We start from the raw sequence: 17,987 nt of genomic DNA on the forward strand, positions 1-17,987 counted from the left end.
TAAGGGCACTCATCTGGTATTTCCAAATAGGGCTGGAATTTCCTTCTTTGAAATTGAAATGCCAATGGAGAATAGGATTGTTGTTTTGTTTTGGCTTCTTTGTTCGTTTTTTGAAGCAAAAAAAATGAGTTGACATGCTCAAGTCTGCTCATGATCTATCAGTAAATTCTTGAAACTGCATTTTTTCCTGGAGTTGCACAAGATCCAGGCACATATGATTTAAGCTGATGGTGACAAATGTGACATCAGTCATCCACACATTCCAAATCACCTTTCTGTATATTCTGTATATATTTTTTTGAATATACATTGATCCACAATTCTAAATAGTGTACTGTGAGTAATACTGTGAGGCAAATATTTAATTTGGTTAGGAGGCAATTTAGTTGCTATGACTTGTTTCTGTTCCTAATATCTGGTACTGGGAGGAAATACAGTGACTAGTGCTTAAGGCATTTTTAACCAGAACATGGTTAGAATTGTCTTTAATTTTATCTATTTGAGAGAATTTCAATTTGTTGAACTGAAAATAAAGATCAGAGACAAAGTTCAGTACAGAGCCATGAAAGGAAACTGTAACTAAAGATATGCTGAGTTTGTCTCAACATATTCACTGATTGGTAACCAATATTCGAATAAGATCAGATATCCTTTCACTCAAAACTCTGCTGCTGGGTTTCTGTAAACACTGGCTTTTGAAAGAGGAGGGCTAGAAAACCTTTTAGATTTTGGTGTCCAAAATCCTTGGTGAACTGCTACAAATCATCCTACATCTTATTTCCAAAGCCAGGATTTCTTTAATAATATGAGTGATATTACAATGAACATGATAGCAGTACTAACTCTTGTATCAAAATTTTGGCCTCTGTAAGAATGACCATTTGGCATGCAGTTGCTACAAACAATATAACTGTGATTACATGAGGGAGATAAAATGCAATACAATAATTTGTGATGGCTATAATTTATATGTTATTGGAGAAATAATGTTTCAGAGTATAATAGAAATACTATGCTGTTAAAATAGAAAAACTATCAGGTTTTCCTGGACTACAAAAATGTCATTTCAGATGTGAAAAAAACTTGAACCACATATAGGTTAACAGAACTATAATGCACCAATACATTAATCACTAACATGTAAAAAAACCTAATGTCTGGACTGCAAAAATAAAGATGTTGTATGATGTTTTGTATGCTGGTTCAGAGGATAATGAAGTTAATTACATTCAGCTGCCTTGGACAATACCTCCCATGAACCCTTGGAGTTGGCTATGAGTTGCAATCTTTCGACATCTGGAGAACACCAGACCGCAAGTGATAACAAAGAGAGAGAAGGAATCAGTTTTCAGAAAATCACACTGAAGGTCTCCAGAACCTATTTACCAGAAATTATTTCAGGACTTAGAAATGGTGCATGTGTTCTAAGGGAAGCAATATTTCCTTAAACCTGGGGAACATTCAGCCTCAACTGAACTTTTAATACTGATGACAGAAAAAAGAAATTGCAGACAATGCCCATGTTAAATGTAAAGTCAACGACCGCTCCAATGAGGCGGCTATGGGTAAAAGTCTTACATATTGAAGCTTCTGTCCATGAATATATCCATTGAAAGAGCTATACAAGCAACCAATCCCATCAAAAGGATATGGATGATTTAATAATGCAACACATTAGCTTATGCTTAGTTAAAATCACATTAGCTTAGCCATATGTTCAGGGACTTTGTATGTTATTGGTTCACACTTCTTAGCTATATATATATATATATATCCTGCCTTTATTATTTTTCCCCATCCCTTTTTGGGCAATGTTTTTCACGTGACATGAGAATGTCTGCTCCACACTAGTTCTGGGAAGGGAGAGACAGGCAGGAATTTGTGATAAATATACATCAGCTCAGCTCAGCCTCATCACTTTGTTGATCCAGTCAACATACATGGAGATTCGGATGAAAGTGGCAGGCACGTCTTTCCGGGCACAAACCCGCAATGGGGTGATCACACCTTGTAGCACCCAGCAGTCTTGAGTCAGGCAGGCCAAAGGACCTCCAAAATCACCCTGCAGACAAAAGACCAACTTGAGTAAAAAAGCAAGCTCAAGCTTAAGGAGCACAGCAACACTTGACAAGGTACATGGGTTGATTTTCTACCTCAGACTTTTGTTCAAATGGCTACTTGCCTTGGCATAATTTATCTGCAGCTTCACTTTTCAGTTTATATTTTGGGGGACTCTTTCCCACTGCTCATCTTTTTTTAAAAAAAACAAGGTTGGCAACTTTTTAGGAGACATGATGCAATCTCGTAAGTGCCCATGCCCATCTCCATTTTTTTTAGATCAATCTCACAAAATTGCCTAGCCTGAGATATTTTGCAAGAATATTATAAGATTAGGAGATTTAGGAAATTAGCCATTTTTCAAAAATAAAAATATTTAATCAAATTGTGGGCATCCTAGGCTGGGGTTATTGCAGGCAGTGCTTTTTTTGTAAAAGAAAAAGGTGCCGGAACTCACACATGTCATACAACCCACCTTGCCTACCCTACAAGGTTCCATCCAAAAAAGGTGCCGGAAATCCGTTCTGAGCGTTCTATGAGGAAAAAACCCCTGATTGTAGGTACCATATTTTTGGCCTTTCTGTAAGGCTCGTCCCTTTGCTATTCACTTTCCAGATGTTGGCTTCTCATTTGTATATTTACTTCTCTCAACCAGTTACTTGATGGAGCTTTCCTGTCATCAACTTTGATCTCGTTGCAAGCCACGCAATTCAGTTCAATACAAATCCACCTCCCTGTGGACAGCTCACCTCACAGGCTCCCACGCCAACCTTCAGTGCTGATGTACATAACTCATTGTCCTTCAGACGGCCTTGAAGGGCCACGTTGCAATTCTGATTGTTCATGACTGGCAGCCTGGCCACGTTGAGGACATTGTCATTCCCAGTTCCTGTGTGCAAAGAAGAACCGGAGCACTAGATAACGTGTGAGTTATGGACCTTTATGATGGTGAGGCTCTCTTTATGGTGTGCTACTCTGAGAGTATTGCTTTTGGGTAATTTATTTGTGGTTAGTATTTTATATGCTGGCATCTTTAAAAAGTTTGAGCTTTTATCATAGAATCAGTATGTGTGTGCTAGAGTGTATCTTTTTTATTCCTATGTCTACTTGCTGTATTGAAAATATTTGTGCTGCAGATTATTATGATATTGTGTATTTCTCCATCTTATGTAACAAACTGCCAAGTGAACAATATTATTGGCCAGGCACATATAAATACTAATAAATAATCAATTCAGTGTTATTATCCACATCAGGCAAACCATCCCAACAATATGATAGCTTTTCAAAATGCTAAATATCAAGACAGTTAATAGTCAGGATAGGCCAATATCCCTTTAAAAATCTGTATTATTTAAATGAAAATGAAAAAACAATGCCAGTAAGTAATTATCGAACTCTGTAGTGCCATGATCCACTCAAATTTCAAATAGGGCAAATTGATAATATTCAAACAGGATATTTTTCATCACCTTAATAATATGAGTTCAGGAATCTGTTCTAAATAAAGTTTCATTGACATGCGTGAATCATACAATAGTTTAGAAAATCTTCCATATAGGGAATATCCTTAACTGGAAGGATATCTGGTTAATAAAAATATTGGAAATTTTACTCTTGATTAGTTTTCTGAGAGATTCTCGATATGGAAGATATTCCTATTTATGTCTTCACTTTTCTAATAATCATATCCCTTTGGAATTTGCATAACGGCAGTACAGAATTTAGAGAGGGCTTTTGTGCTTCCTTATTTAAAAAAAACAAAGAATTAACATAACTCAATCATGTTGTACATGAAGATGCTTTTGGTTTAAAGAAATAGACAAATTTCATAACTGATCAAACACTATGCCAATTAACAGGTATCAGTTACTATCCTAATCTCATTGGTCACATTTCTGCTTAGAATTGGGTCAGTGGAGTAAATTTTGTATTCAGAGTTCCATTAACCTAAATAAGCAATTCCTAAAAAGGAATTGATAGCTCAGTTTTTCAATTTGTACTCCATCTGGACAAGCTAACTATCTACACAATGTGGAGTACAATCCTGTCAGGGCTGTGACTGTTTGCACATGCAAACTTCAATTCCTGCCAATCATGCTCCAGGTTTTCTCTCACTGGACAACGAATAAAAATGTGAGGAGGAATATTACCTAACCCAGAGGTCCCCAACCTTTTTGGGGAGGTGCCTTTAGGAGCACATGCACACACGCAAACAGGACTGCAAGCGTGCATGATGTTCACGGCGATGGTAGCTCTCACACAACACTCATGGTGACGCTAAGGCCTGTGCAATGCTCATGGTGCATTGGCCAGCCACTCACACAGCCCAGTGGCCAACAGGCCAAGGCCTGCTAGTGGGCTGCGGCCCACAGGTTGGGGACCCCTCACCTAGCCAGTTCCCGACAACTAATGGTTAAATTGTCATACACTTTACATCCAAGGAAAAATCCACATTTTTACTTCCTTGTCCCAGCAAGATAGAATTCCTGAATAAGAGGTTGGACCAATTGGACTTGATATCCCCTGAAACCAATCCTTTTTCCAGATTGTACCTCCAGTGCTACCCCATCCTGCAATCTCACACTGGGTGTTCTCAGGCACAATGTAACGCTCAGGTGGAAGGCAGATCAGTGCCACACGTTGATTCAGAAGTGCAGGCCTGTGGTGAGAAAGAGCAGGCAAAAAGCAACCAATTCACACATCTGTTCTGTACCCAGAAGCCATCTCAAAGTGCTGATGTATTTCAAGCACACCCAAGCTTGGCTGGGTGTCTGCTGATGCTGGCATCACATCCATGACTGATCTTTCTGCCATGAACAGTGATAGCCATGGCAGGAGGCCTTCAGCAAAAGCGTAAGTAGGAGGGAGCTGTTTTCAAGGAGTCATCACAAGCTTGGGGACTGTGAATCTACCTGGAGCAAGCCTTTTAAGTTTTTATTCTATTGAATTCCTTCTTGTAAACCAAATTCATGGAAACCTGTTTTCTTGTAAAAGCTATTAATTGACTATTCCTATGTAACAGTTTCTTTAGCAACTTCAGTCACCAAAGCAACTTTCAGCAGAGAAAGAAAAATATCCCATACCGGGAAATATCTTTAGCATGTAACCCCCTTTGCCTGAAAGGTTGGTTTTGAAAAGTTTATGTACATTCTGACTTCTCAGTCCCAGGGCAATTCCCACTTGCACCTAACCCCAGCCTAAATCTGCCCTGGCCATCTCTCTCTCCACTGCACCCGCATCATTTTGCCTTCATTTCATCCTCAGCTTAAGAGTAAGGCACATTTAAGTCAACCTAGCCCTTATTATTATAACCACCATCCTTATTTTAATACCATCCAAAGGAAGTAGATCAGACATGTCAAACACAAGGCCCGGGGGCCGGATCCGGCCCGCAAAGTGGTTTCATGCGGCCCGCGAAGCCATCCTGGAAACAGTGAGGGAACGGCCCCCACTGCCTTGGCCCTGGCCCAGAGACCCTCCTCCTGCCAGAGACCCTCAGATCTGTCCCACTCCTGCCCAGGCCCCCATAGGCACCCTTGATGCGAACGATGTAGAGCTGGCCACGCCCACCCAGCAGGCCACGCCCACCCTGGCCACACCCACCCGGGCCCTTGAGGGCAACCACAATGCTGATGCGGCCCTCAGTGAAATTGAGTTTGACACCCCTGAAGTAGATGAATGGTATTAGGCTTTGTAACCTGAGGGGAATTCAGATGGCAGAACTCAGAGCAAAGGCAACAAGTCTAGTTAGAGACGGGCAATGGGGTAGCAAATATTAAGCCAATAATCAGTTCAAAGAACGGTTGGGAGCACTGTAACATAATGTGGTAAATGCCTACTAATGAAGTTGAGTCAGCATCACTGTCAATATCGATGTGGTTTTCCTGCCCAGCTTCATGTTTTTGCCGTGCTTTGCTCTGCCGCCCATAGCACAGCGCTGACTAGAATATATTTTCTAAAGGTGCAATTATGTATTTGTTCATAAAGGTTTTTAAAATATGAGATCAGCCTTGGGCAGGATTCAGTTCCTGAAGCAGGAATGTATCCAACAATTAAGAGCAGAAACAGGAATAAATAGCATTTCAACATAATTCCCATTTCTCAAAAGGGATGCCTTTGATGGTAGGTTTCTTCTAGAGGAGATGTGAAGAGATCAGCTTACCTGATTGAGAATCACTGAACCTAGTAATTCTAATTTAATTTTCTTGGAACTGACTGGGGAAAAGAAATCTAAAACATTACCTGCAAAGTTCAAGGAAGGAAGCTGTCTGTCAGTAAAAAAAGAAATATCTTCAAAGAGTAAGATTGCTGCCAAATTTAGTCTTGGCCCTGGATAATCCAATCTACCTATTAGACATTCCTATCCTGTCACGTCTCTTAACTGTTTCTGTTTGTGAGGTTTTTTTGCAGCATACCCCCATCTTCACCAGTTCCTTCCCCACAAACCATACAGCTTAGGATGGAGGGTGGAGAACACCTTGACAGACTGGAAACCTCTGTTGTCCAAGGCTAGTACATCCATTACTGTATGCTAACCGTGTGAAATTTTGAAAATGTTCCTCTCCTTTGTCTTGTTTCACAGGGTCCATTCTGTGAGATTTCTCTACAACAAAGTATGTAACTTGCAGTTCCCAAAATATAACAGCACAGAAGACTCTTAGGAGCCCCTATTGAGGAAGTCTTGACCTTCGCCTATTAGAATATAAACTAAGTTGCTTTCATGCTATATGAGATACAGAATATCTGAAAAGTTACTCACCTCTCCAGTTTCAGCATCACCACAAGTGACTCAGAGGGACCACAGACAATCTTAATTATAGGAATGGCCTGTTTGTTTGGGTCATTAGGACCAGGATTCTTAAAGAGCGTTCCAAGCAAGACGTAGTAACCAGTTAAGTCAGCATCACTGCCAAGAAGAGGAATTAATAATTGTTACAAGGTCACTGAAGCCTCTCCCTAAACAGAGGCTTCCTAAGTAGGAAAAATTAATAGGATATGAATCATTTCCGTCATTACACTTTTCTGCAGCTGTAAAGGTAGACTCCTTTGAGTTCTGCTCACTGGTCACATTTTTATAGCAAAAATACAGAAGTGATTCATCACTGTCTTCTTCGAATAATTTTTTGGCTTTCCAATTCAGTCCATCACTTGGGATTTCCCGATAGTTTCCCATCAAAATATTAACAAAGTCTAAACTGCTTAGCATTTGCTGAGTTCAGCCAAGGTCAACAAGCTGCTGCCCCTGTTCTACTGGCTGCCCCTACCTAGATGTTGATCACTAAGTCTGTGCACCCTTTGGACCTCACCAAAGTGCCAGACAGTACCTCTCTACAACAGAACGGAGCAGATACCATTGTTTCAGATTCCACCATAAGCCTGAGAAAAATTGCTGCTGTTTTTAGGAGATTTATTTTTATTTACTTATTTTATTGAATTTGTATACCGCCCTATTCCCATAGGACTCAGGGCGGTTTACAGGGCAGTTGGAACCATGAAATACAAAAAATTAAAATCAAAATCAATTAAAACAATTAAATTAAATTCAAGCCACAAAAGTAAATCTAAAACCCAGTTAAATTAACAACCCCACAGTCTGGACCAAACAGCTCAAAGAGCCAGGTTTTCAGCTCCCGGCGAAATGAGCGAAGGTCGGGGGCAGTCCTAAGTTCCGTGGGTAGTTGGTTCCATAGGGCAGGCGCACCCACAGAGAATGCCCTTCCCCTGGGAATAACCCGCCGGCATTCATTAACCGGTGGTACCCTGAGAAGGCCCTCCCTGTGGGGGCGCGCAGGACGATGGGAAGATGATGCCGGCAGCAGGTGTTCCCTTAGATAGTCCGGACCCAAGCCATTTAGGGCTTTATAGGTCATTACCAGCACCTTGAATCTCACCCGGAGGGCAACTGGAAGCCAATGCAGCTCGCGGAGAAGAGGTGTTACATGGGAGTATCGGGAAGCTCCCATCACAACTTGCGCGGCTGAATTCTGCACCAGTTGAAGCCTCCGAGTGGTCCTCAAGGGCAGCCCCATGTAGAGGGCATTGCAGTAGTCTAACCGGGAGGTCACAAGTGCATGAGTGACTGTGCGTAGGGCATCTCGGTCCAGATAGGGCCACAACTGGTGCACCAGGAAAATCTTCAATGAGATGACTCATTGAAGTGATTTTTAAAGTAGTGCCATCTCTTTTCAGATGTGAGAACCGGGGAAATAACATACCCTCTTCAACAACTAGGAAAAATGCGCTGCACTTGTTTTCATAATCATTTGTGAAGCATGCATCACATCGCTCTATTAATTGCTCCTATCACTCTTACAACAGAATCAGAGTAATCTTGGGACTTGGATTAGTGAGACACAAATTCCTGTCCATACTCAGTCACGATAACAGAGGACAATGAGGCTCTTTAGGGAAGAGAAGGAAGCATACCACGGACATATATTTTCCAAAAATATGCATTTTAAGCAATTTCACATAAGTGGCTTACTTAGACTGATTCAATTACTCCTTCCCCCAGTGAGTTTTGATTTTAAGTATACTAAGTATATCTCCTAAGTGCAGGATTTATGCCACCCCCCCCACCTAGAACTAATCACAGAAAGTACCCATATCTTGTTTTAGATTGATTTAATTATACCATAGATATGTTCTCAGCCTGTTCTCTGCCTGTTAGCAAACCAAACTTTTATTTGGTTACATTGAACTCAGACCGCAGAAGAATGATTGGTTAGCCACTTCACTTGGGGAGCTTGCTTCTTGGGGCAGCCTCTACCCTGTGGCCTTCTAGAAGTGGGGCCTTCAACCCTCAGTAACCCGCAAACAATATTGCCATTCCTGAGAGCTGAGTCCACTTGTCCACCCACTTTCTCTGTGCTGTAAGAAAGTGCCCAGCCTATTTGCTTAGTTAAACATGCAAAGTACTCCAATGACTCAAAGCTAGTTATGCTCTGGTGTCTGTGAATGACAGCTGTTTAATATATAGGCCTACAGATTTATTTAACATTGTCTATTACTGTATTTTATTTATATCCCACTTTTTGGCCTACATCCCCCAAGAGTGCTTCCAACTATAAGCAAAAGATAGCATGTGGAAAAATCAAAATGATCTTTTTTATTAAAAAAAAAGCTTTCAATAGAATATAAAAAAAGAAAAACGTACAAGAAAAGGGGAAGGCGGGGGGGGGGGGAGTAACTTCTAATACAAGCTGCTTTTCCAGAACTCTGCTTACCAGGAGGAGAAACACAGCCGGGTGCTGATTACCCACTGCTCTTTTACCAGTGATCCTCCACAGAAATGGACTCCTTCTCTGGAAAGCAAAACAGTGGCACACGTCACAGGAGCAAATAAACCCCCAAACCTACCTCTTGGGGGAGCGTGTCCAGGTTATCTGCAACATCCAGCTTTGCAATAGCGCGTTCAATGGTTGTACCCTATGCACCCCTTTCTGGTCTTCAGCAAAAAGTGGTCCAAGTACACAAAACAGCCTTACAAAAACATGCCCTTGTTTTCCAAGGAAGTGTAGAGAACTTTCCTGTTTTGCAATATTTTATGAGCTGCCAATCCGGAAGACAATGAGTAATGACACTGATGGTTCAAAGCTGCTCACAGGGTTACGATCTCCTTCTTTTAAAAGAACTACTGAAGTGATTGTTCTCCCATCAGGATTCATTCTCTGATTTTCTGTGTAAGGTATCTGCAGCCAATATTTTTTGTACCACCTGACCTCCCATCACCACTCAGGTTCTGCTCACCGATTGCGAATGCTGACTGTCCAAGGTGAGTTTCCAGGTCCACCTCCTACAACACGAGCCCGAATCGATATTCGCTCATTCCTCCTACCACACTGGTCAAAAACCACATTCTCTGCAACCACAAAGTCAAGTCATGACATATTGTCCTTAAATGTTTTTTTAAAAGCAACACACTTTATTTCTAACTATTCACATAGTCACCTGAAGCCAAAGGCAGAGGGAAAACTTGTGTACCTTTTCCTTTTCTCATCAAACTATTTTTCCCACAAAATTACCACAAAGAGAATGCCTGGCAAAAAGCTCACCTGGATTCAGCAAATTGGACTGATTCTTGTCATCAGCTGTAGAAACAAAGCAAAACATTGATTGATGCATGCACATCTACGTTCCACTTATTATTATTTATTTCATGACAGTCTCTGAGGTGCCAGTCATTCATACTCATTGTAGAAGGTTTTTGTTTCTACAAAATGCAAGTCTCCCTGTGTTTTGTCCTAAGTGAGTGACAAGCACACCTCTTAAACTGATTGTAGTTGAATTATTGTTAGCTTCTGTTGTGGCGTCTTCTGGTTCAGGATTATTTTAAGAGGGGAAAATGTCAGTCACACTTTATATAGAAAATGGTTTTGACAGGGTGTTGAACAAGCATTCATTGATTCATTGGATTTGTATCCCACCTTTTTTTGGTCAACTCAAGGTGGTTCACATATTTAATGCTCTTAACTCCTATTTTCCCCATAGCAACAACACTTTGAGGTCTAAGAAAGAATGACTGGTCCAAAGTTCACCAACTGTATGCCATGTCTAAGAGACTAAAACTCAGAGTCTCCTGGTTTCTCGAACAGCATTTAGCCAAACCAGATTTCAAGCATTAATTTTAGCAACCTATCTGGCATTCAGAATCATATGTCATTACCGTATTTTCCGGCGTATAAGACGACTTTTTAACCCATGAAAATCTTCTCAAAAGTTGGGGGTCGTCTTATACGCCCTGTCGTCTTATACGCCAGAAAATACGGTACATGTTCATGATTGTTTTTGAAGCCAAAAAAGGAAGACCTCAAATCTTCCATTTTTTGAAAAAACAAAGGAAAACTACTACCTTGCAAGTATTTGAAGCAACAGATGTTCCAGAGATTGTTAAATTAACATTCCCCTTTTCCCAAACCACTGGCCTTGCTGTCTGAAGTTAATAGGATTGGAATCTAGCAACATCTGGAAAACCAGATGCTCAATTCTATTATAAACATAAACATGAATACCTCAATGATAAACAAGAAATCATATTCTAGTATATTTTATTCACGTATTTATTAAATTTAAATGCTGCCCATCTTCCTAGCATCCCTTCTTGGAAATAAGACTTGTGGTTATATTATTACACTGTTTAATTTATATCGTGAATGCATGCGCCACCTGTTACTATGCTTTCAAATGCTCAAACAATTTATATTGCAAACAAAGAAACAATTACTACATCAAAACAGGAAAGGTAAGCCAAAGCCCTCACTTCCTTTGGCCACAAAGAGGTCAACGTGGGCATGAAAAATCTTGGCCTCTGGAAGATCACACCAGCTGGCTGCCAAGAATAGACACTAAGGCAGCGTCCATTTCTTCATCACGAATCAAACTTACCACATGGTTTAATGGCACAGTAATCAAATTGAGTGTTAGGATCCATAGTGTAGCACCAGGGCCCATGACTGTCATTGTCAGGGTTACGACAATAGTTCTGTTCAAGGCGCACACTAAGTAGTAAGGGAAAGAAGTGCCTAAGAAAATTTTTAAAAAAGACTGTTCAGTATTGTGTCATATTTGCCCTGTTTCTTATTTTGGGGATTGCTGATTTTTTAAAATAAAAGTTACATATAGTTGTCAATATATTCTGATGGCTGACTCAGACACTTGAAAGCATCAATAGATACTAATTTTTCCCCCAAAATTCAAGTTTTCACCTTTGACTCCTGAAAAAATGCAATTTTCCTTCACCTAGGGATTTAATTATACTCGCTCTTATGTATTTGCACAATTCTGAAAAAAATCATATTTCCCCCCAAAGAAAGTGCTACATCTACTCGTTGTAGCTTTTCACTATTTATATATAAACTGCAATTGTTCACTGCATAGTCTCTGTCAAACTCAGCTACCTTGGTCTTTGATAATTAATTGGAGGAAGTATTTTAGAGCTTTGAATAAGAATTAAATGCTATGAGAATGTTGAAAAATGACAAGGCTGCAGGTGGTGACAGTGAGATGGGAGACATCTTAAAATACAGATCTATTTTGCTTGCAGAGTGGATGTACAGTTTGTTGAATTTGTGAAGGTTGTATCTGTCTGACAATTGGAAAAAGGCCATTACTGTTCCCCTAATCAAAAGCAAAGATAACAAGAATAAATGCAAAAATTGTGAGGACTTTTGAGCGTAACAGAAACTGAGAAGGAATTTGGCAAAATTCTGATTTAAAAAAAGGCATAGTGATAACAACGAGCAATATTTGGCCTTTAAATGATCCAATCACCTTTTCTCTTCTCCCTTGTCTTTTTCTTAATCATCCACTTGCGTCACCCAACAGATGTTCTTTCTTGGATGGATAGCCATCAAATTTTGTGGGGGAAAAGCGGCAATGAGGTAGGAACACGGGGCTTTTCTTAGTTTATGGCCTTGCCCACCTGGCTTCAACCCAAGAGAAAGTTGCTATTTCCTGAAGCAGCCATACAACAGGGAAGTGCTATTCTAGAACTCTTTTTTTTCTCCAGATGGGAAGCAGTGAGCTTTATAAACTCACCAACTTAACACACTAACACATTTAAGATCCTGTCAATCTTGTCCTCAAGAGTCTAATGAACGAGCTGGGTGAGCACAGATCACAAGAGGTGCGATACTTTCTCTCAGGATCAGGGCAAATGGCTGCAATCTGAGCATTCTTCATGAAGTCTGGGTGCTTAATAAGGTTGACTTGTTCTCCCTGCAGTGACTAAGGCTTAAAGAGAGAAATGGAAACAGAATAATGATAAGACTTCCCGCCACTTACTGGAGTGTGTGAGGGGTTTGCTCCTTCCATTTCTGGCAGGTAATTCCTTTCCGGGTATTACTAACTGTGCCTTGGTAATCTTCCCCATTTCCATGGTAACAGTCTGTGGGAACCAAAGACTCACCTGAGTTCATCTGCCTGTCTTTGTACACACAAAGATGTTTCAAACATTATGCTCTCCAGCTACCAAGGAACCGTATTCTCCTGGAAGATCTAGACCAGGGGTAGGCAACCTCTGCTCTTTTATGACTCATGGACTTCAACTGACTCAGGAATTCTGGGAGTTGAAGTCCATGAGTCATAAAAGAGCAGAGGTTGCCTACCCCTGATCTAGACTCTAGAGACCACCAGGTTAGTAGTCTCTGTTCAATAACTAATAAGCATCTCTTGAGAACCCAAGACATGCTAGAAGGGGTAACCTTGAGGGGAAAACATCACAGTGAGAATGAAGCATCCTCAGTGACTACCGAAAGTTGGATTGGATATGGGCTGAAAGAGGGAACAGAAAATCAGGAGCTGGAATGGAAAAATAGAAACACTGCCTTGCACTGTTTTGCTATGGATTCCCCTTTGATCTGCATCATCTCAGACACAGTGACATATAGAATCCTTATAGCCATTCAAATGGTATGCAGATAGAACTCTGCTGCTTCTTTTCTCATTCAGTGACAACAAACAATGGTACTATAATGCAGCCCAGACTTCTGTGAGAAGAGTCACTGGGAAAAGCTTCCCTCTAGATCCCAGCTCGGGGCCACCATTCTTACCCTCTGCCTCCACATCCTCAGCACAGCGCTCGATCTGGAAACAGTAAGCTCTAGGCAGGTTGGTCATCATAGTGAAGCACCAGGGAGCCTCTGAGCCATCAGGATTCCGACAGTAATTCTCACTTAGGTCTCTAGAAGGTAGAGGCAAGGCAGAAGATCAGCACCCTCCCCCAGCCCAATTCTGAAGATGCACCCAAATGCTTCTGGCTGGCCTTCAACATAAACTCAGTTGCAGTTTCCAAGACTGAGCATTCTGGAAGACGCTTCAGGGTTAGTTGATCCATAGCTACAACACAGCCTGAAGTCATAAGATTTTTTAGACTTTTAACAGATCTCTAGTTAGTGAAGTTCTGTTATCATCCAAATTACTTTACTACACAGGCTTTCAGTCAGTTTCTGAGCTCCATCAATATATTGTTTTTACTTTGAAATCTCTAAAGGATTTGTAACTGGGGAACCTAAGAAAATGTCCTTTCTAGGTAAAACAGCCAATGCTTTGCTATTGTCACCAGAGGCCTGGTCTGGACTAATATCTGTCCTCAGTTTCCAAAGAAAAGAATAAAGCTTCCATTTCAGTTTCCTTGCTGGTGGGGAACTTGCTTAGGGAGCAGCAGCAAAGCCAGAGGCAAAATCATTCAGCTTGCTGATGGGGAGCAGCATACTCAAAAATTATGATATCATCATCCAAAAGGGAATTGGAAACAGCAGAGGCAGGATTAGGGCAGGCAATGGGGGCCACAAATGATACAACTGGCATTGTTTGGGGCCAAGATAAAATTTGTGAATAACATTTCACTCACTCATGAGAAAAGGCTTAGAGTGAGACACTGCAGGCAATCTGGCCACAATCTATGATACCACAGCACAAAGGGAAAGAAAGAAAGAAAGAAAGAAAGAAAGAAAGAAAGAAAGAAAGAAAGAAAGAAAGAAAGAAAGAAAGAAAGAAAGAAAGAAAGAAAGAAAGAAAGAAAGAAAGAAAGAAAGAAAGAAAGAAAGAAAGAAAGAAAGAAAGAAAGAAAGAAAGAAAGAAAGAAAGAAAGAAAGAAAGATCTCCACTCTCAGGAGATGGGCACAGCAATCTATCCAGATATTCAGATGGAATTCCTAAATGAAGCCAAAGTCCGCAAGTAATTTTCAGAGAACATTTTGTTGGAGAAAACCCAAAGGGAGAGGTTAGTAAAGCAGCAAAAGTAGAATTTGGATTCTTTTCCGTTTTTTCCTTTTGAAACTGTAATAAGAATTTCCTTTATTTGATTATACACACGCTAAAGCACAAGATGCACGGTGTTTAAAAAAAATCTGTTGTGGGTCATTTTCTAAAGTGTGCAAACAGTAAAAATAATAATAACCCCTTTTCTTAGGCTTATATATATAAAACTACTCTGATTGAAAGAAAACAGCCTTCCCACCTCTAGTGAAATAATGAAGCCATACCATGCCCTGGTTGGTATCACTTGGCTGATCTTGAAAACAATAAAGCAAAGGTTCACCCAGCTGAATGGGTGATCACTAGCACATTACAGGCCTGTAGGATAGACTGGAAAACTGGTGGGGGGCGGAATCCTGAAGAAGCTCTACGTTTGTCCCAAACCAAATCAAAATGAATATGCCCATGTAGTCATTTGGGGTGAAGCAAATTTTTATGCCCAGCAGAAGGAAACCTTATCAGAGGAAACGCTTCCAATCCCATTTCTAGTTGGACTTGATATATTCCTGGGAGAGCAGCATCGCCAATGCATACTTGCATGGATATTTCTCTGGGTGGAAATTGTGTCGGTGTGGTGTCTGTGAGTCCCAGCGTTGACAGGGGACGCCCGATGTAGTGACATTCACCTTGCCTCGATAATCTTCTCCTTTCAGCCGGAAGCAGCTGGTTGTAGTAGACAGATGTGGACGTTTTTCTGTTTTCAAAAGGGAGAATCCATGGAAACCAAATTGCAAAGCGTATCACAAATCCTCCATAGCATGAATGAAAAAAAGAGTACTACACTTATCCTGAACTTGCATCAAAACCCTGGAAAAGATCCAATCTGGGTCAATCACCAGAATCAGAGGTTTAGTCTTCCGAGCCCATCCTCAGGGAACTTCTCTCTAGCAGAGTGTGAGACAAGCTTGGAAGACTAAACCTCTGGTCCTGGTAACCAATCCAGATTAGATCCTGCAACATTTTCCTGGGACATATATATTCACCTTCATTCGTAAGAACGTTTTTACTTATTCAAGGTTCAGAACTTAAAAACTGTAAAGTTTACATTCCAGTTTTCATTAAGTGCAATCTACAATTACAAAATGGATGAAAGCAGTGTTTTCAACCTTGGCATCTGTAAGATGCATGGACTTCTGCTCCTAGAATTACAATGCTGGCTAGGCTGAGAAACACTGGATTACAGACTACTGAATCAGCAAACAGAAACTGCTGAGCACATTGTTCAGCACATCATTCCCATCCAGCTTTTTTTCCCCTAATTATCAGGTGCCCTGCCTTATCTGCTTCTATCCTGCTGCTATCCACATAAAAGGGTTAAGTTGGAATAAGCAAAGTTTGCTTCCTTTGGTACTGCCTTACAATATTGTTTTCAAAAGCGCTCTCTCTCTCTCTCTCTCTCTCTCTCTCTCTCTCTCTCTTTTGTCCCATTGGCTAGTTAACTCTGTTTAGGTTGTTGTAGATGTTTTAATAAATAAATTTCAAGATATAGTTTTTGAACTGAGTAGCACATGAGCTTGCTCTGATCTGGATATAGGGACTGACTAGGATGCAAACTGAACTAGAAATTAACCACAATAATTTAATCACCCTAAGGACTTTCACAGTGCATTTTATACATTCATAGACAGATTTTGTGTATCATAAAATAATAGTCATCTGAAGATTTTTTTTCTTCTTCATTACATGTAGCTTTTGTAAATGTATTAAAAGATCATTATTCAGGTTTGTCTCCATATAAGGCCTCAAATTCCCCTTGGCATTTGTAAAATACACTGTGACTGACCCATCCCATGCTGCATTCGGATCACAATGAATTTTTTTAGCTCTCTAAGACTGATACATTTCCAAATAGGTCCTGAACCTCAGAAGGACTTACTGCATTTATGAATGCGACAGAATTCACGCTCCTTGGCACGATCCACTGTGTAACACCAAGGTTGCTCAGAATTGTCAGGATTACGGCAATAATTATCAGTAAGGTCTTTATCTGGGTATCTTTAAAAAAAATAACAGAGAAAGGAAGAATTAAATTAAAACACTACTGTCAATATTTCCCTAAGGAGGCAACAATTTTGTAGGTGTCACACTTCATAGAGGAGAAGTGGCATCCATATCATCAGCATCATTTTCTGATCAAGCATACTGATCCACCGCTCACTCAAGGACAGGCCAAAGATATTTTTCACGTTAGATACGTATAATAGCAAATATATTGAAATTGCAGAGCAACACACTTCATAACTGTGGGATTCGGGATTGATGTTCATGTGTCTGGAAAAACACTGGTCAAAAGTAAAGCTAATAGATTGGAAAACCTAAATTATTTATTTAATGAAGAACACAATTCCATCAGTCTTAAATCAGTTATTACAAAAGTTGCAGCCCAAGGGAAGTCATTTGTTTGGTTCCCATTTTAAAACAAATCAGCATAATGTGTATTCTCTGAACAAATACAAAAGCAGAAACTTAAATTACCCTCCAGATTTTTTCCCCATTTGAATGTTGTGGTAACAGTTCTCTCAAAATGCAAGAAAAACGCCTGCATTAAATTATGGAGAAATGCATATAGATACTCCTCGACATACGACAATTGTTCAAAGTTATAATGGCACCAAAAAAGTGACTTATGACTGGTCCTCTCACTTACAACCACTGCAGCATCCCACAGTCACATAGTCTCCATTTGTGACCTTCCCAGAGGGCTTCCAACAAGCAAAGTGGGGGAATGCAGATTTGCTCAACAATCTTGTGATTAATTTAATGATTTAAGTGTGGCGATTCACTTAACAACTGTAGCTAAAGGGATCATAAAATAGGGCATGACCATATTGCTTGTCAATGGAAGTTACAGTGCCAGTTGTAGTCATAGGTCAAGGACTCACTGTACTTTTGTTTTCTTTTTATGAAAATGCATAATGTTTTGCAATTCACTGAAAATCGACATTATGTAATTCATAATGTCAACATCAAAAGAAAAAACAGACCCTTCTTGTGGTTATAAATGTGCTGTTTGTTCACTGTGTCAAATTGAAAGCAGGCTTATAAGAGGATAATAGGCCCATTGGAAGCTGCCTTGTGCTTTACACCAAATGAGACCAGTGGTCAGTTTAGCTCAGCTTTGCCCATGTTGACCCTGGTTTTCAGGCAGAAATTTTAACATATGTGAAGTG

The 17,987-nt window shown here is 40.3% G+C and overlaps 1 protein-coding gene across 1 annotated transcript in view; it reads right to left on the reverse strand.

The window, feature by feature from the left end:
• Nucleotides 1-112: 112 nt before the first annotated feature.
• MST1 (macrophage stimulating 1) overlaps nt 113-17,987 on the reverse strand; it is a 32,577-nt gene continuing 14,702 nt past the window's right edge. Inside the window, exons 7-18 of the mRNA XM_081319552.1 lie at nt 16,694-16,812; nt 15,352-15,511; nt 13,611-13,741; nt 12,844-12,946; nt 11,446-11,582; nt 10,116-10,151; nt 9,811-9,922; nt 9,288-9,365; nt 6,821-6,967; nt 4,614-4,720; nt 2,808-2,947; nt 113-2,062 (exon numbers count right to left, since the gene is read on the reverse strand). Of these exons, the coding sequence (XP_081175678.1) occupies nt 1,901-2,062; nt 2,808-2,947; nt 4,614-4,720; nt 6,821-6,967; nt 9,288-9,365; nt 9,811-9,922; nt 10,116-10,151; nt 11,446-11,582; nt 12,844-12,946; nt 13,611-13,741; nt 15,352-15,511; nt 16,694-16,812 (1,432 nt within the window). The 3' untranslated portion in view covers nt 113-1,900. The remainder of the gene's footprint in view (nt 2,063-2,807; nt 2,948-4,613; nt 4,721-6,820; nt 6,968-9,287; nt 9,366-9,810; nt 9,923-10,115; nt 10,152-11,445; nt 11,583-12,843; nt 12,947-13,610; nt 13,742-15,351; nt 15,512-16,693; nt 16,813-17,987) is intronic.

Source organism: Vipera berus, assembly GCF_964194415.1.
Source record: "Vipera berus genome assembly, chromosome: 2".
Classification (NCBI taxonomy): domain Eukaryota; kingdom Metazoa; phylum Chordata; class Lepidosauria; order Squamata; family Viperidae; genus Vipera; species Vipera berus.